We start from the raw sequence: 19,800 nt of genomic DNA on the forward strand, positions 1-19,800 counted from the left end.
CATTCGAGCCAAAGATTAAATCAATACCTCATCAGGGTCAACAGGTTTAGTAAATACTCTGAATCGCTTATCTATAGCAAGCCTATGGGTAACATTTCTCAAGAAAATCCTCAGTTCTCTAAATGTATCTTCTTCTTGTTCTTCTAGTCGTTTCACTTCTTCTACCGTCAGCGGTCTTGGCTCAGGTGGTGGCGCTACAGGGAGTACCTCCAAGGCCTGCAAAACTTCACATGAACGGAAGATTTTAGTTACTACTCTCCCATCATAGCAAGGGTGACAAATGACTCAGTGGCCAGGCTTTCAGGGGTTATCCTCCTTACACCTGCCGGGAATTAGAGGATTTGAAATACTCAAGTGCTATCATAATCTCTATCCCTAGCTCCCCTCCAGCAACAATTGGTAATTTGTAATTTTTAATGTTAGTTCCTAAGTCATTACCTCTGTTCCATTTTAAGATCATTTAAGAGGCTATTAAAACTTTCAAAATGCATTATTTCCAACTCAAGAATATTTTATTGAAAAAAGCTTTTTACTAGTTAATTTTTGAACTAACAAAAAACTGTGGTATGTTTCAAATGTAATAAGTTTAATTTTGTTTAAACAGATATGCACTGAGTAACCAGGATAAAAAAAGGAGTATGACAGTGCTGCCCCAATAAACTGGCACTCTATTACGGGAGTAAGGGACAATTAGCACATCATTGTAATGTCACATTAGTAGTATGAAAAAAGTACCGTGGGTCATAATGGTAGAAAACTAATTTTGCCTAGATATGTTAAGGAGGAAAAAATGAGTTATAGTAGAAGGACAAGTGGTTTCTTAGGCAGAGAGAGGCAATGAGGACAGAAGCATTACTGACAGAGAGCAAGCATGAGTGAAATTATGAAAAGACAGGAATATGTTGCATGTGGTGTAGACAGAGTGTTTTGCAAGGAAAGAGGTGGGGGAAGGGGAGGGAACAAAAGTGACAAAAATGGACTTGGGAAGACAGGCTGGAGCTTTACTATGAATTCCAGCTAAAATTCTCCACGGACCGGGACTACACTAGGAAAGGCCTTCTACGCTTTAAGATCTTTAGTCTACTTTAATGGGAAGCATAGAGACTTGTAAGCAAACCTAATGACTGAGATTTTGAGTTTGTGTTATTAGAAGATGATGATGCCATTAATATTTTATTCCCACTTTCTTGAAATTATTATACGTTAAACTTTGATAGAGAAACTAACCTGCTTTCTTTTTGGATAAAGGAGGTTTAGCAGCTTGCTTTAGAATTAAATCTTCAAAAAATTTTGTTCGTTCTTCTTTGCCAGGTAACTGGACATTGAAAATTTCTCCATAATCACGGATAAATAATTCTTGCACCTTAAAAAAGAAAATACATGCATTATATATGTGTATACGCAACACTACGTATATATCATTCAATGCAACAGGTTATTACACACATATTTTTAATGACCTGAACTGTGTAATAGATATTTTTAAAACACAGATCTTTTATGTATGCTGGAGTTATATATAAATCACATATGCAACAGATTAGGAACTAAAAAATATGGGATCTTCTTTAAAACTCAAGACTCTAAAGTATAATTCATGTGGTAACTGACATGGCAGTATTTGATTCCAAGGGTTTTTTGAGATCAGTTAATTCACTTTCACAACCAAAAGTGAGACAGGGTAAGAATAAAGGATGGGGGCGCCTGGTTGGCTAGCATGCAACTCTTGATCTCGGGGTTGTGAGTTTGAGTCTCATACCTTGAGTGTAGAAATTACTTAAAAATGAAATCTTTAAAAAGAAATTAAAAAAATATTAATAAAGGCTAGAAAATAACAAGTGCTGGTGACGATGTAGAGAAATTAGAACCCCTGCACTGGAAGGAATGTTAAAATGGCGCAGCAGCTGTGGAAAACACAGAATTACCATGTAATCTAGTATACAGATTTGAAGAGCCAAAAACAAAACAAAACAAAAAACAAAACAAACACCCAAATAAAACCAAAACAACCTACCACTCAACACGTACTTGTATACCAATGACCTTAGCAGGATTATTCATTGTAGGCAAGAGGTAGAGACAATCCAAATGTTCATCACAGATGAATGGATAAAAATGTGATAAATACATAAAACAGAATTCAACCTTAAAAAGGAGTGAAATTCTAATGCATGCTACAACATGGATGAACTCTGAAAACATGCCAAGTGAAATAAGCCAGTCACTAAAGGACAAATACATTACGAATCCACTTATACAAGGTATGTAAAATAGGTAAATTCACAGAAGCAGAAATTTATTATAACAGGTGACTAGGGGTTACAGAAAGGAGGGAATGGGGAGTAATTGTTTAATGGGTACAAAGTTTCTGTTTGGGATGATGAAAAATTTCTGGTAACAGATAGTGGTGATGGCTGCACAACATTGTGAATGTACTCAATGCAACAGACTTGATGTCACTGAATTGTACACTTAAAAATGGTTAAAATGGTAAATTTTATGTTATGCATATTTTACTGCCAAAAGAACGGCAAAAGAGATCCCACAAGGATGTTACTAAACAACTTCTTGACCTTTTATATTTACATACCTTGTATAAGGCCCATTAAATAGGTGTCAGACCTGAATTGATCACCTCTATTTTGGCTTTTTTTCCTCCCTTTTCAAATCTCTGTTCTTTTTATCATATACCGTAAGAATTCCTGGTCTCATGTTCCATCTCACTCATTCACTCTTCAACTGTGTCTGCTCCTTTTCAAAAGCCCCATGGAGGTTTTCTTTTTCGGGGGGGAGTTATTTCATGTATAGTATCTCCAATTGGTTCTTTTCTACAAGAAGTTAATTCATGTATAATATCTCCAGTGGGTTCTTCCCCTGATATTGGCAGCCATAGTCACTGCTCTGACACAGTAGTCTTTGGGCCCACCCTCACTGCTCGAGCTAAGGATGCACAACTCTGCTGACTGCTGCTTGGCATGGCCAGAAGTGAAGAAGGCCAATTAACTCAAAGTTGTCCAAGAGCTCTTTCAATTCCTTTCTAGCACTGACTCAGAGCTAGAAACTATTCCCATCTTTCAAAGCAGTCCTCTCATGCACATGGTTTGAACTGCGGTTACCCTCATCAATCTAATCCCCATTCCTTTGTCTTCCATGGATTCATGAAAGTTTCTAATCTATTCATGACATTCTTTCTCATTTTTTCCGTACTGCTGAATTGTTAAGTGCTCATGCATATAGGTACTCTGACTGCAGTTCTGATATGGACAAACTTTAATGTAGCTACAAACGGTACACACACTGTTCTCATTTATTATATAGAACAATGCTACTTAGACAGTGTCACTGAACCATTAAAAGGCTCAAAGTGGACTTGCTTATTTGTATCCATACAAGTTAGATTATTCATTTTTTAAAATAAACAATTCCTGTTCCTGTGCCCACTCCTCCCTACCATGCAGTGTGGCACTGGGATACTTTACCCAATTTACAATTATATGCTCAGGAAATATAACCCTAAGAAAACAGAGAAGCTATTCTTTAAAAAAAGATCTTTGAGTATATAATTCTCATATTCTTGATAAAGTTATCTTACATTAAACCAACTAATTTTTCAACCTCCCTACATCCATATAAAGAATGCTCAGCTAAGGGCGCCTGGGTGGCTCAGTCGGTTAAGTGTCTGACTCTTGATTTCGGCTCAAGTCATGATCTCCTGGTTGTGAGACTGAGCCCTGTGTCGGGCTCCATGGGCTCCATGCTGGGGGTGGAGCCTGCTTAAGATTCTTTCTCTCCTGGGGTGCCTGGGTGGCACAGTCGTTAAGCATCTGCCTTCGGCTCAAGGCGTGATCCCGGCATTATGGGATCGAGCCCCACGTCAGGCTCCTCCGCTATGAGCCTGCTTCTTCCTTTCCCACTCCCCCTGCTTGTGTTCCCTCTCTCGCTGGCTATCTCTATCTCTGTCAAATAAATAAATAAAATCTTAAAAAAAAAAAAAAGCTCAGCTAGTTTGTCTTGTTATCAAGAGTATAAACTTCCATTTGTTTCAAACTTCAAAATGATTGACGGAGTTTTAACTGATACAATAAGCCCAGTGGTATAATGCAGCTACTAAACAGTAATTCTTCTTTACTCTGTTAGCCAGAACACTGTTAGAGTACTTAATTTATTCCTGGTACAGCTTTTCAAAAGGAATATAAAGACATTCGGGACAGTGACTAGAATTTTGAAGAAACTAAAAATATGTGTTGTGTGGCAGAACCTATCATCAAGCCCATGTCCTCTCCTTCTTGGGCACACTTATCTGTCACACTTCCTAGTCTCCCTTGCTGTTAGGTACAAAGAGAACGGGAGAGGAAATGACATACATCTTTCAGATCTGGCACATGAATGGGCCACTCCTTTCAGTGGGGTGGAATGAAAACAAGCTGGAAAGCTACGTGATGACAAGGAGAAAGCTCTCTCAGCCCAGGTGTCTGGAATGACTACATGGGGGAGGATAGACCTGAATGTAGTCACCTGCATAGTATAGTTAAGTGAGCGAGAAATCAACTTCTGTTGTATTAATAACCTTAAGGAATATACCATATCATAGAAGAAATGTTTATTGTGAAGAAGCTTGGGTCAGAGTGGGGAGATACAAATAAACGTAACAAGAGTATTCAAATATACAAAGAGCTGTCATGATGAAAACAGATTCGACAGGTTCTATGGAATACCCGGGAAACAGAGATTAAGATAAGGAAGCTTTCAAAATAAGCTGATTTTTTAGGAGTCAGAGCTAACAAACTGAACAATGAAGAAAGTGTTTCAACAAAGCTGAAATATCCACATACAGAAGCTAATATAAAGGAAGAGTCCAGAACTAGATTAACCAAACTAGAAGACTTTGAGTCTATAACATGTACATAATGCTTATTTTCCAGCTTATTCAACTTTCAATTGAATAATTCACAATCAATTATTAAAACAGAGCCATCAGGGACATCATCTTGTCCTCTGATAGCTTGATCTCATTTCCTTCATTCTGTTCTTCACTCACTGTGCTCTGACCACCCTGGTCTTGCTGTTTTTTCCAACACACCAAACACACTTTTGCTTCAGGGTCTTTGCACTGGCTTTTCTTCTGCCAGGAACCTTTGTCCCTCGGATACCCAAATGGGTTACTCACTGTCTTACTTTTTCTGGTCTTTCCTCAAAAGTCATCTTCTTAGTGAGGCCTTACCTAAGACTATTTAACACTGTGACCCTAATCACACTCTTTTGGTATTGCTTAGCAAAATTTTTCTCCATAGCAATAGGTCAATATTACATATTTTATTTATTTTTCTCTCCCCCCAATTAAAATGTAGGCCCTAGGAAGATAAGAAATTTTCATCTATATTTTTCAGTGCTAAATTCCCAGTATCTACAACTATGCCTGACAAAGAATAAGTACTCAATAAATATTTCTTTAATAAAATATTTGAATTTATCTTCCTATTCACATTCTTAAAGAAATGCAAACCAATCTTGTCAAAGGTATGGAAAACTTATTCACACATAGAAGCCTACAATATGCTTATTATGTACTCTGAGAATTGAAAGGTGGGGGAAAAAAGTCTTACTTCATGTACTTCATATTCTGCTAGGAGAGAGAAAGGCAAAATTATTTAATGGCAGGCAGTGATAAAAACGAAGAAGAGTAAGGAAGGGAAAAGAGAGTGATGATGGGCCGAGGAGCTGAGCACTATAATTGAGAAACTGATCAGGGAAGGCCTCTCTGAGGTGATACTTGGGCAGAGACCTGAGAACAATAAAGGATCATGCCAGGCATGGAATACTCTAGAAGAGTATTCCAGGCAGAAAAATAATGAACTTCTGTCACTGGTAGTTGTCTAAATGGACACAAACTTGAAAGACAGTAATTTAGTGCCATCAAAAATTTTAAATGTGCATACTCTTTGACTAAGCTACAGTTATTACACTTTTAGGAATGGATGCTAGAAAAATACGCACAGTAATGCTCATATAAAATAAAACCCAAGGATGCTCACTGTAACAGTTCAACAGAAAAAAACTAAAAAACCACCAAAATATCTATGAACAAGAATCTGGATAAATTTTGGTACATCAAGACAAAGGAAAAAGCCATGCTGCTTTTAAAAGGAATGAGATTGTGTCCTGAAAAATACATTATATATAGATACGTATATAAAGCAAATTGCAGAATAATATGCAACATGTAACTACTATTTTTGTAAGAGAAAAAAAATTTATAACGTAGCCCTACTCTACACATACACATATATACATACCATCCTGCCCAACAAGTCTATATACCAGATAGTTAACATGACATTTCTGATAAGAAAACTTTTTCCATATCCTATTATTCACCTCTGTAGCACTTGAAATTTTTATAATAAATTCTTACTAAGTCTCTTTTTAGAGTATAGTGATTTTCCCCCCTCAAATTACCTCTTCTGGCAGAGCAGAATGGGGTTTGTCAGAAGTTGCAAGTAGTAAAACTGGAGCAAATGAAGGAATATTCTGTAACAATGTAGTAAATGTGGCTTTGAGTGTTGGTCCAACTATTTCCCACCACAAATGGATATGAGGAACATACACTATACTTGGTGCTGTTCTCTTAGCTTCACGAATCATCTAGTAGAGAGGAGAAAAAATTATATTTAGTTACAGAGTCCGCACATTAGTAATGCTCACTTTATTAGTCTGGAACAACTTTTAACTTCCTAGAATTATCATATAAAACCCTCAAGTTTTTAAAATGCTTCCCCCAGTCTCACAATCTTATTTTTAAATGTTTTGTAAAAGTCTCATTTTTAGGAAAACATGGTTGCTTCAAGCAATTAGAAAGAAAACAGCTTAATCAATCTAGAAGACTTATGTTAAATATAAAAATATAAAACTTCTACATCTGAAAAATTTTAACATGAACATAGCAAAAACAGAAGCAGAAAATCTGAGTACACACCACATAGCAGTTACTGTTCTAAGTACTTTATTTACTTAATTCTCACACCAGCCACACAAAGTAAGTACTATTATTAACCTCCATTTTGCACATGAGGAAAACAAGGTAGAGATCTAACAACTTCCCTAAGGTCACACAGATATTAAATGGTGGAAATGTGATTTAAATCCTTACTCTTTAATGACTAGGCAATTACATATAGTTCTATTTCATAACCCTGGAGGTAGAAATCAGAACAAGAAAACATAGTTCAACAAGGTTAAGGCAATTCTAGATTGTGCCTCTGTAAGACTGTGTTCTCTTACAGCTTATTTGTCTGGGCAACAGTGAATTACCTGGGCACACGTTTCTTCAGGAGATGTAGCACTGACTCCAAAAAGAACAGGAATGTCTAATGTATATACTGCAAATTTTTCCAAAGCATGGATGACAGCTGGTGCCAAATGAGAACCTTGCCCAAAGCCTGGTTCGCCCACTATCAATATTCTTGGTCGAAAAGACATAGGTTGATAACATGCGTTTCTGAAAGAAATTAGCTGTATTTTAGAAAAAGCAAAAATTTAAATTTTCCTCCCAAACTACCCATTTTCAACTCTCTTAAGGTAAAAATTTTGACTATGTGGCTGGTCAATCCATAACAGCATGGCTCACATGGTTTTTGGAAAATATCAACCTGCACAGATTTTAGGAATACTTTAGACAGTGGAATTTCTACTACAGTGACAACTGTAATGATAAAAATATGTGATATTTTAACTTAAAAAAAGGATCAGTTAGCATCTTTTATCTTTTCAAGCACCATCTTTTAGTTTTAGGGAATTTACAGACCAAAAAATTATATATATTCATTTGCAGGGGAAATATACCTATTCAAATGAAGAAAATTAAAATTTTCTTTTGCCTTATTAAAGGATTTTTGAGAAGGCCCATTCTCATATACAGATGGAACATCATCATCACTGTATGCCAAGTCACTTTCTAGCAGAGGACATGAAATATCTATAAAACAAAAAAATTGTACATTAGTAACTTTTCTGGATTGCAAAGCAAATGTTTACATAATGCTTTAGTTAGCAAATCAACGTACATGATATGCACAATAAAATTTTTTAAGAATCAAAAATATCTGTGTAGACATGAATAACAATTAAATATAAAAACATTATCTCAAACTTAAAACAGATTTGATTGAGGGCAATCTGTGAAGTAAATTTCCTTCAAATATCCAGGCAAAGCATGACTAAATTCCTTTCAAGAGGCTCTTCTTATTATTATTCTTATTTTTCAAAAGATGTATTTACTTATTTTGAGAGAGAGAGAAAAACAGTGTGCGTGGGAGCAGGGGTAGGCGGAGAGGGAGAGAGAAACTCAAGCAGACTCCATGCTAAGTGTGCTGAGTGTGCAGAGCCTGACACAGGGCTTGATCTCAAGACCCACCATAAGGTTATGACATAAGCGGCAACCAAGAGTCAGACACTCAACTGACCGCGTCACCCAGGCGCCCCGAAGAGGCTCTTTTCTGAAGAAACATTTTTGGGATGTATAGAACAGTTAGCTTTACTGACTGTGAAAACTAACTTTAAGTGACCAATCAAGTTGCATACCTGAGTCTAATGCTTTATTTGTTCTGGTTTCTGCATGTGGAAATACTCTCTGCAGGGCTTCTAAGATCTTGTGAACGGTGCTTTGCAGGAGTGGCTTCACAACAGTGGACAAGGCCTGCCCAGGGGATGCCACAGCTCTTTGGGCAGCTGGTATCATCTTTTGCATAGCTACCTCAAAATCCTTAGCTGAGATGTTAATTGAAGAGAGATCCAACTGTAGTTTCTCACTAGTAGTATAGATTTGTGGGTAGCGTCGACGCAGAGCACATAAAGCGGCCTCAGAGCATATCGACTTAATATCTGCACCACAGTATCCTAACCAAAGGCAACCAAAAAAATTTTTAAATGTAAATCATCACCCTATTAGCATAACCACGGTTAAAAGAAAATTAAAGTAGTATCAACCATCAACAAATCTATCAACTTGCAAGTGAAATGTACAAATACTAAGTATAGCATAGCAGTCAAGAACAAGAGTTTTAAAATCAGACAGACTAGGTTCAAATTCCAGTTTATAATTTACTGCATGTATGATCTTTGGAGAATTATTTATGCTCTCTCAGCCATTTCTACATCTGTAAAATAGGGATAACACTACCTACTTCACAGGACTGATGTGAGAATTTCTTGAAATAATATATGTAAAATACTTAATGGAATGACTAGAAAAATGTGAACAGCAAAAGATGGCTATTATTATTACTGTCTAACTTTGCTTTCAAATTCTCCGACAATTCATCAAACATCTCTATTTAATATCCAGGATTTTGTAAGAAGAAAAACATGCCACAAATAAGAGATTAGAAACAAATATAACCTGTATTTCTTTAAACATAGCCTTGCAAGACTACAACTTGTTCCATCTCTGAAATGCATGCATTTTATCTTTTAATGCCTAAAGCAATGTTTACCAACACAGTTTTCTGCTAGTTCTTCTAGAAATATGTCCAGTGGTTTAGGATTCCAATCCCTTGTGTGAATCTTCAGAATTTCTTTTCGAGCCTACAAATAAGAACAATTTAACTTGCTTAATTTCTTATTCTTTCTTAATTTCTTATTCAGATTTGAATAATTCCAATTTAAAATAATTTTACTTAAAATCATAAAGAAATCAATACCTATTATATTAAAAAATATGAAACACTAAAAATGAAAAGAAAAAGATGTATTTGTAAGCATTTAAGAAGTTTATGTTAAAGAAGATTTGCATTTATAGTGCTCAAGTTCTAGTCACCATAAATGTGTATGAGAGAAATTAAATAATGATGGGACTACTGTTCATTCTGGTATGTATTAAAAATTGTGTTTTTTTAAAAATTTATTTATTTATTCCAGCGAGAGAGAGAGCACCAGTGGGGAGAGGGGGAGAGGGAGAGAAGCTGACTCCCTGCTGAGCACAGAGCCTGATCTCCTGACCCTGAGATCAAGGCTATGAGCTGAAATCGAGTTGGATACTTAACCACCTGGGCCACCCAGGCACCCCAAGAATTGTTTTTAAGAGTACTGACAGCTCTACTCATATTTTCCTGCTTGGTTCTCAAAAGATTAAGTGGCTTTAAAATAACTGGGTAGGATTATATGGTAGTATCCATGAAAAAGCCAATGCTAATATATTGACTAAGGATTGACTATTCATTAGGCCACATGTTCTGAAGCAAATAAAGTCATATGGTAACAACCAAAGGCTATGCTCAAATTGAGTTATTTTTTTTTTTAAAGATTGGTTGATTGATTTGAGAGAGAGAGAGCACATGAGCGGGTGAAGGGGTGGAGGGAAAGGGGAAGACAGAATCTCAAGCAGACTCTGCACTGAGCATGGAGTCTGTTGCAGGGCTCGATCTCACGACCCTGACATCATAATCTGAGCCAAAAGCAAGAGTCGGATGCTTAACTGACTGAGCCACTCAGGCGCCCCTCAAATTGAGAAAATTTTAAGAGTATTTTTGGGGAAGGCATTATTTTATTAAAAAAAAAAGAATAAAAAAATCCAAGTTCTTTCTTTTTTTTTAAAGATTTTATTTATTTCTTTGACAGAGAGAGAGAGACAGCCAGCAAGAGAGGGAACACAAGCAGGAGGAGTGGGAGAGGAAGATGCAGGCTCCCAGCAGAGGAGCCTGATACGGGGCTCGATCCCAGAACGCCGGGATCATGCCCTGAGCCGAAGGCAGACGCTTAACGACTGAGCCACCCAGGTGCCTCAAAGTTCTTCTCTTTAAATAAAATAATGCCTCCCTAAAAATACATATACATATATTTGGATGTTAACCTCATATGACTTTTGCTTTAGAACATACAAAACTCAATCTTCAAATTTTCACTGTGCCAAGATCTGTCCATGATATATATGGGCAACATATTCTGTCAAAATCTGAATAATGTTAAAATCCTACATCTTTGTCAGGTAGGCTGAAGAGGAATTCTCTGTCAAAGCGACCAGGCCTTCGCAAAGCAGGATCAATAGAATCCAGTCTATTGGTAGCACCAATGACCACAATTTCTCCTCTGCTGTCCAATCCATCCATAAGAGCTAGCAGAGTGGAAACAATGGAACTAAATGTAAAAATAAAAGAGAAGAGATTAAACATATGATGCTAAATATATTATTTCTTTTTTTGTTAAGATTTAATAGATTAAACATGTGAACAAATTTTCTCAGAGCATGCCGTTACTTTCAACAGATGTACAAACTGTAAAATAACATACTAAATGGCATATAGAGATTAAAATCAATGAAAAACATAAATGGCCTCTAGAACGCCACAAATGGATCCTGGAAGACATTTCTTAAAGCATAACTTCACAAAGGAACTTGAGGATTCCCCAAAAAGGATACAATATTAAAAAAAAAATACCAGACAAACTGTATCTAAAAAATGCTCCAATGTGTACACATTATCAAAGAACCCTCAAATAAAATAGAATATACATAAAGCATAAAAAATAGAACTTTAATCACATTTTAATTATGGATAGAGAATAAAACAATCTTCATCACCCACTTTCCTTCCTTTTTTTTTTTTTAAAGCTTGTTTATTTATATCTACACCCAACATGGAGCTCGAACTCATGACGCCGAAATCAAGTGTCATGTGCTCTTCCGACTGAGCCAGCCAGGCACCCCTTCATCACCCACTTTCAACAATTATCAGTGTCCTTTTTTCTGACTTAATCCAATAGTTTTTTGAGAAAGAAAACCCCAAAAACTTCACACAGATCATTTAATTCATACACATTTCATATTAAAAACTTAATATTTCTGAGATAAGGACTTTGCAAAACTCCACAGTACTAGGACACCAATGGAAATGACAAAAATCCCTTAGTATCACCTAATACTTAATTTTTCTGATTGTTTCAGAATATCTTTTCACATTTGATTTTTTTAAGCCAAGACCCACACACTGTACTTGGTCACATGTCCCTCAAATCCTTAACAGTTCCCATCGATTCTTCCTTTCTTTTTATTCTTTCATGCCATTTATTTGTTGAAGAAACTGGGTCATTTGCTTTGTACAATTTTCTTGCCACATTCTGGATTGGGCTGTTTGCTTCCTGATAGGGTCATTTAATCTGTCCTCTATCTTTCATGTTTCCTATGAACTGGCAGTTAGATCTAGAAGCTTAACAGATACCGGCTGAACTACTTGGGATAGCATATATCATAGGAACATACCATATACTTGCTACTGTATATGCAGGAGGCACATAATGCCAGTTTTTCCTTTAAGATTAGGGGATTGGGTTTAGGTGAGGTATTATCAGCTTACTAAATTTATCATAAACTTCACTATCAACCTTTTTACCTAACTGTTTTTGCAGCCACTGATAATTATTGCTTAGATCGGGGTTTCTCAATTTTGGCACAATTAACATTTGGGTCAGACAACTCTTCGTTGTAAAGAGCTGTCCTCTGTACTGTAGGATGTTTAACAATGCCTGTGGTCCTTACCCACTAGATGCCAGTAGTGTACCACCCACCTCCTCCAATTTGTGACAATCAAAAATGTCTCCAGACATTTGTCCCATGTGGGAGGGGGAGGGGCAAAATCCACTCCCAGATAAAACCACAGGTCTAGATCCACTATTTGCGAAATGGTGATTTTCTATTTCAATAATTTTCCTTCCATTTATAAACTATGATTTTCCTATAAAGGACAATGTTACTCCATCAATTATTAAATTACTCTGAATCATGGCCTAAATCGTTGTTACAGGGCAGGAAAAAGAAATGCTTGATCCATTTTCTTTATCAATTTTCAGAGTAATGAGTCACTATTTTAGCATCCTCTGGAGTGACCAATTAGTTGTCATAAAAATACCTGATTTAGTTGGCAACATTTAAAAGATTCTTAACACAAAATTTGAACGTAACATTTAAGAAAGAGAAAAAATTCATTTTTCAAGTCGGAGTCAGCTTCTGAACTTCAGTTAACAGGTTGGGGCAAGAACAACTGGCTGTACTCTTATGATCAGAAGCTCAGCCACATTCCCAACCATAGCCCCACTCTTACTATTGGCCTGCCTCATTCATTTCTTTTATTTTTTAATTTATTTTATTAAAAAAATTTTTTTTATTATGTTATGTTAGTCACCATACAGTACATCATGCCTCATTCATTTCATTTGTCTTACACCTCACTGGCTAGTGGGCTTTTAAGTTTGTATCATGAATTAAACCCGTAACCAATATTTTATACTGCAGTTGTGAACACTTTGCCATGCAGAACAGGTCCATTTTTTCCTTTTTGTACTATATATTAGGGTTCTACCAAAATAAGGAAACTATTGGTTTGTAAAGTATCGTTCACTATTTAACATTCTATTCCTCATGCAACATCAATATAGCTCAGAATACAGGAAGAAAGGCAGAAGTGCCATCAAGCAAGTTTTACCTGTGAATTTGATCTTGCCTGCTTGATCGTACTGGAGCCAGACCATCGATTTCATCAAAAAAAATTATGGATGGGCGCATCTGATAAGCCTAGAAAACAGGTCCAGTGGTTGCATGTTATCCTGAATAACTTTAAATATATAGACTTAATATGAGCCATTTTAATACATTTTCATTCCAACTTGCCTACAAGAATTTATTTATAGTTTATTAATCTAAATGTAAATCTAAGAACTATATTTTAAGGATCCAAACTAAAATATAATATATACAATTTAATTTTATTTGTATTCTCAATTGGAAATATTCAAAATACATACTCTACTGGTCATACACCTTAGGTTTCATATAGCTATAGTTGTTGGGACACACAAAATTACCTATTCAAGACCAACTGTTGCAACAAGACAAAGACCAGAAGACAATGACATAGCCTACCTCCAGGTCAGGATGGGAAAACATTTAGCAAGGTGCCATAGTTTTTGTTTTGTTTTTTTTTTTTAAAGTCTATTTCAGTAAAGTCAAAGAAATGCAGTGAGTTCTATAAAGAGATTCAAAAGCATTTGCAGCAATATGCCTCAGTAGATCAGAATGTATTATCTCACAATGTGTTGTCAATACAATCTGGGATATGCAATTGAAAGTCACTCTAGGGCAGAACTAATCTTCAAGTCACATACTGAGACATAATTCACTACTGCTAAGTATAAGAGTTCCAGTCTCTCTCTAGATATGAGACCTAAGACTCTGAAGAACTTAGATACAATTATTCCTTTATCTTTTTCCTATAAAACTGTTCATCGTAGGTCAGTATTATCTTGACATACAAAGGAAAATAATCCATAAAGAATATATATTTGGTTTAATTCTTCTGAGTTTATGTCTATGAAACATGATTAAACACAAGACTTATCTAATCTTTACATACTTACATCTACGTTGATTATAGGTCTATGTAGGTAAATTTTAATATCATACCTGATCAAATAGCAATCGTAGCTGTCTTTCAGACTCTCCTACCCATTTACTCAGACAATCAGCACCTTTCCTCATGAAGAATGCTACTCTCTTATCCCCTTGACTGCACTCATTGGCAAGTGCTCTAGCAACCAGAGTTTTTCCAGTTCCAGGTGGGCCATAAAACAAACAACCTCTATAAAAGAATAAGTATTATTTTAATACTACATTAAAAATTAGAAACCAATTTCATGAATGCAGTTAATTAGTGAATAAAAAAGTAAATAAGACAACTGAAATATCATTTCAATCCATAAAGTACAATTTAAAACCTGAAAATATCAATACTACAAAACTGAAGCTAATAAAACCCTTTATTTGAATCATATTTTCTTTTATTCACTCATCATGCTCATGATAATACTTTACCTTGTACAGAAGTCACTCTTAAAAAGACTTGACAGTTTACTTTTATAACATATTAGGGGAAAGAAAAGCAGATTTCATCTACAACCTCTGGTCTCAGTGCCAGTAACACAGCACCAAAAGTTTTGTAAGAAAAAATGTTGGGAATGAAGTAAGATAAAAGAAGAAAGCTTAAGGAAATAATTGGTGTTTGGGTGGCAGGGACTAGGACAACGTAAATAATTTGAAATCATTCTTGGTGACAACACTGTAATAGGGTCATCTATAGTTTTTTCACGTATTTCCAAAGTTATTCACTGCTCTTTGGATAGAAGTCCCCCCAAAACAGACTGTACTCATAATTCTTATTAGAAATGTAAAAAGGGTATAGAAATAGAACATGTGCTACCAAAGTAACACGAAATAATTTCAAATCATCATATAACTGCTCTTGAAAAGTAACATTAGGGAAGATTCCAGAAAAGCAAAAATGACAAAATAAGAACTGTGGGAAAAAATGCACATGTAATAGATAAAATCTATTAAGAGAATAATATATAAAAGAAAAATAAGAAATAGACATGATCGAATGCAGACAGAAAAAAACAAAGCAACTGCTAAAAAAGCAATAACCTAATGGAATAAACAAATGAAAATTTCAACCTACAGAAACCAAGGCAGGAACAGATTTTTTAAAATGTATCTATTGAGCCAACAATGTCATTTGTGAGGCTGTGTCCTAAAGAAGGAATTAAGGCTTCACACAAAGAGAAAGCGATGAGATATTCATAATATTGACATTTGTGATAATTTAAAACCCTAAATAGCCAGCAAAAGCAGAATCGATATAAAAAAAAAGTGATATAGCCACATAATGGCATATTATTCAGCCATTAAAACAGAAAGAGAACACACCCTATGAAAACAGGTTAATACAATCATATATTTGATTTATTATAAAGGGAAATATATGTTATAAGGAAGGGGAAATGAGAAAAAATCAGGAGAGGTGTTTCTTTTTAAATTTACTAATTACTTTTTTTTTACAGTAATGCAGTATTTTATTCTGTTCATTAATAACTAATATTTGAGAACATTTATAATATTAACAGAACTTAAAGAGAAGTTCGACTTTTTTTTACATTTCAATATCAGGTATTGAAAAAGAGTCAAAATATTGGGGTGCCTCCGTGGCACAGTTGGTTGAGAGTTTAACTCTTGGTTTCGGCTCAGGTTGTGGTCTTAGGGTTTTGAGACTGAGCCCCGTGTCAGGCTCCATGCTCAGGGTGGAGTCTACTTAAGACTCTCTCCCCCTCTGCCCCTGCCTCCCGCTCTCTCTCTCTCTCCCTCAAATAAATAAATCTTAAAACAAAAACAAAAACAAAATATGGCCAAAATTATTACATCAAAACTTAGAATAAATGCTTGGTGTTAGTCTACATACTGGTCAGTTTTGGCATAAAGTTCTTTGGCTGCAAGAAAGAACATCTGTTTACTTCACTAACAGGAATCTCTTTTAATGCTGGGATGGCCTCTTCTTAGAATCTCTTCTGCTGTTGATTTTTAGCATAATTATCTTTGATTGTATGAATGGACTTGAGTGGACAGAGGTACTCTTCATGTTTATTCCAAATAAGAGTAAATAACCGATAACTACAGTAATGAGGAGATAGGCAATGCAACTGCCCTATAATTTTGAGGCCAATAGGTTTAGCCTAAGGAGGTTAGCCAAGATTCAAGAATAAAAGCCTACACAAAATGTAGTATGAAGCCAAATCAAGAGCTTAATAAAAGAACAAAGCCATAAATTGCTCTTTGCAGCAATGGGGATGGTGAATTTTCCATTATTTTCCTTGTGGCTTTAGACAATCTTGGGTCCTTGGGTCCTGACAGCTCTGCCACCTCAATGGCAAACCACAGTAAGGGCAGAGAAGGAAAATAGAGGGAAAGGCCGGGTTGTGATGGGATCCCCTCCCCAGACCCAATTTACTAAATTACTTTAACTAGGCACTTCCAATACTTCTTATAAACAGCAAGTGCTATTATTTAATATCTTTCTAGTTAAAAAAAATTTTTTTAAATATTTTATTTATTTGTTTGACACAGAGAGAGAGAGAGAGATAGCAAGAGAGGGAACACCAGCAGGGGGAATGGGAGAGGGAGAAGTAAGCTTCCCGCCGAGCAGAAAGCCTGATGCGGGGCTCGATCCCAGGAACCTGGGATCATGACCTGAGCCGAAAGCAGACACCCAACGACTGAGCCACACTCAGGCGCCCCTCTAGTTAAAAAAATTTTTAATTCACCAGTGTTTAACTGGGATTGATGTATGCCACATAACTTTTATAATGGAAAAGGGAAAAAGCTTATTAATTTAAAAAAGTTTACTTAAATCAATGTTTCCATACAGGATGATTCAGGAAGAAAAGTTTCATAAGGAAAAAGGAATCTGGGACTAGGGTTTAAAAATGGGTTAATAAGGTATAAAAACTAGAAGAAAAAGGAAAATATTAAAAAGTGTGGTGATATGAAAAGCTAAAATAAAGTAGCTCCTAACAGACACACGAAAAAAATGTTCAATATCACTAGCCGTCAGTGAAATACAAATCAAAACCACACTGAGATACCACCTTAAACCAGTTAGAATGGCAAACTTTAACAAGACAGGAAACAAGTGTTGGCTAGGATATGGAGAAAGGGGAACCCTCTTATACTGCTGGTGGGAATGCAAGCTGGCACAGCCACTCTGGAAAACAGTATGGAGTTTCCTCAAGACATTAAAAATAGAGCTACCCTACGACCCAGAAATTACACTACTAGGCACTTAACGCCAAAATACAGACATAGTGAAAAGAAGGGCACATGCACCCCAATGTTCATAGCAGCAATGTCTACAACAGTCAAATTATGGAAGGAGCTGAGATGCCCTCCAACAGATGAATGGATAAAGAAGATGTGGTTCATATATACAGTGTATATTACTCAGCCATAAGAAAGGATGAATACCTACCATTTGCATCAATATGGATGGAAATGGAACGAATTATGCTAAGTGAATTAAGTCAAGCAGAGGAAGACAATTATCATACGGTTTCATTCATATGTGGAACATAAGGAATAGTGCAGAGGACCACAGGGGAAGGGAGGGAAAAACGAATGGGAAGAAACCAGAAAGGAAGACAAACCATGAGAGACTCTGGAACAAAGCTGAGGGTTACAGAAGTGGGGGGGGGCGGGGGTGCATGGATGGGGTAACTGGGTGATGCGTATTAAGGAGGGCATGTGATGTGATGAGTACTGGGTGTTATAAGCAAATAATGAATCACTGAACACTACATCAAAAACTAATGATGTACTATATGCTGGCTAATTGAACATAATATATAGAATAAAATAAAATAAAATAAAACAAAACAAAACAAAATAAAATAAAGTAGTCCCCAATAAGAAAGCTAATTTGTGGGGTGCCTGGGTGGCTCAGTCAGTTGAGTGTCTGACTCTGGATTTTGGCTCAGGTCAAGATCTCAGGGTCGTGAGATCTCGGGCTCGATGCTGGGCATGGAGACTGCTTAAGAGTCTCCCTCTTCCTCTCCCTCTGCACTGCTCCCCCCACAGCTTCCTCTCTTTCTCAAAAAAAAAAAAAAAAAAAAAAAAAAAAAAGCTCATTTTCAAAACCTCTTGAAATTTAGAGGTAATACATAGCAAGGAAGGAGAGAAGGGCTGGGTTAAAAATTGAGGAGGATGGAATAACACATTATTAAAAAAACAGTGAGACCACCCCTTCACTACTCTGTACAGGCAAATTGCTTGGATAATTTACTTTCTGGTACAGGACAAGACGAGATGCTGCAGAAATTAAGTTAAAAACTCCATGCTGAACAGTGTAGACTACTAACCCTTGCTCAAGCCTACTGCTAAAATGCTGGCAGCCAAGGCTCATAAGCTTCAAACAAAAAACTGGGGGATTTGTCTCTGTGGGGAAAAACATGCCTAGATACTGACTTTGAGGACTTCTGGTAAAAAGAATCACCACCCACCAATCACCCTAAGGTGAGGCCTACAAATTAACAAGCTCTATAAGTGAGCTTTTAAAAACATGCTCCGTTCTTGGGGCACTTGTGCGGTTCAGTTGGCTGAACAACTGACTCTTGATTTTGGCTCAAGTCATGTGAGATGAAGCACCATGGGGGTACTCAGCACAGTCTGCTGGAGATCCTCTCCCTCTGTCCCTGTACACGCCTTTGTGCGTACTCTTGCTCTCAAATAAATCTAAAAAAAAAAAAAAGCTTCACCATTAAATATTAACAGAGAGCCAAGGATCACTAGACACTTAAGGAAAACCCCACCAGACACTTAAGGAAAAAAGATCAAAAGAAATGAAAACAAGAAAAAAATGTAGATTAATCTAGAAAGTCCAACATTCAATTGACGTGAATTGAGGGAAAAGAAAAAATGGAGTGGAAAAATTACTGAAGAAGTGATACAAAAAAACCTTCCCAGAAATCAAAGGACATTTTTCCACATGGTAAAGGCATAGCACAACGAAAGCAGGAGGGGAAAAAGACACATCTACAGACTGTGGTTCCATGACCATTCTCAGAAAGAAAATAAAAATAACCTCCCATGCACTATTCTTAGGATATTGCTAGAATATACTCCATCAAAACACAGCTGTAAAAAAAGGTCTTAGGGGCACCTGGCTAGCTCAGTCAGTGGAGCATGAGACTCTTGGTCTCAGGGTTGTGGGTTCAAGCCCCATGCTGGGCATGGAGATTACTTAAAAATTAAAAAAAAAAAAAATCTTAAAAAAAGAAAAAAGTCTTAGTTGATTTCACAAAGCAGGGAATCTAGCACTGAAAGATAAAGGAAATCCCACTGATTGCGATAAGAAGTCCCAAAGCTTAGTTGTGCTTCAAGACTAAGAATAACTAGTCTGGATGGAAGCAAGAGAACAAAGCTCCAAGATGTGTCTA

General features: G+C 36.3%; 1 protein-coding gene and 1 pseudogene across 2 annotated transcripts in view; both read right to left on the reverse strand.

Moving 5' to 3' along the window:
* ATAD2 (ATPase family AAA domain containing 2) overlaps positions 1 to 19,800 on the reverse strand; it is a 61,528-nt gene that overhangs the window by 10,870 nt on the left and 30,858 nt on the right. For both annotated transcript variants that reach the window (XM_040625875.1, XM_040625874.1), the window contains exons 12-21: positions 14,447 to 14,621; positions 13,470 to 13,558; positions 10,968 to 11,127; positions 9,489 to 9,579; positions 8,578 to 8,892; positions 7,840 to 7,972; positions 7,309 to 7,495; positions 6,457 to 6,642; positions 1,228 to 1,363; positions 28 to 224 (exon numbers count right to left, since the gene is read on the reverse strand). In XM_040625875.1, coding sequence (XP_040481809.1) covers positions 28 to 224; positions 1,228 to 1,363; positions 6,457 to 6,642; positions 7,309 to 7,495; positions 7,840 to 7,972; positions 8,578 to 8,892; positions 9,489 to 9,579; positions 10,968 to 11,127; positions 13,470 to 13,558; positions 14,447 to 14,621 — 1,669 coding nt within the window. The remainder of the gene's footprint in view (positions 1 to 27; positions 225 to 1,227; positions 1,364 to 6,456; positions 6,643 to 7,308; positions 7,496 to 7,839; positions 7,973 to 8,577; positions 8,893 to 9,488; positions 9,580 to 10,967; positions 11,128 to 13,469; positions 13,559 to 14,446; positions 14,622 to 19,800) is intronic.
* Positions 16,169 to 16,910, reverse strand: LOC103661609 (annotated as a pseudogene).

This window comes from Ursus maritimus, unplaced genomic scaffold (genome assembly GCF_017311325.1).
Source record: "Ursus maritimus isolate PB19 unplaced genomic scaffold, ASM1731132v1 scaffold_9, whole genome shotgun sequence".
In the NCBI taxonomy this organism is placed as follows: domain Eukaryota; kingdom Metazoa; phylum Chordata; class Mammalia; order Carnivora; family Ursidae; genus Ursus; species Ursus maritimus.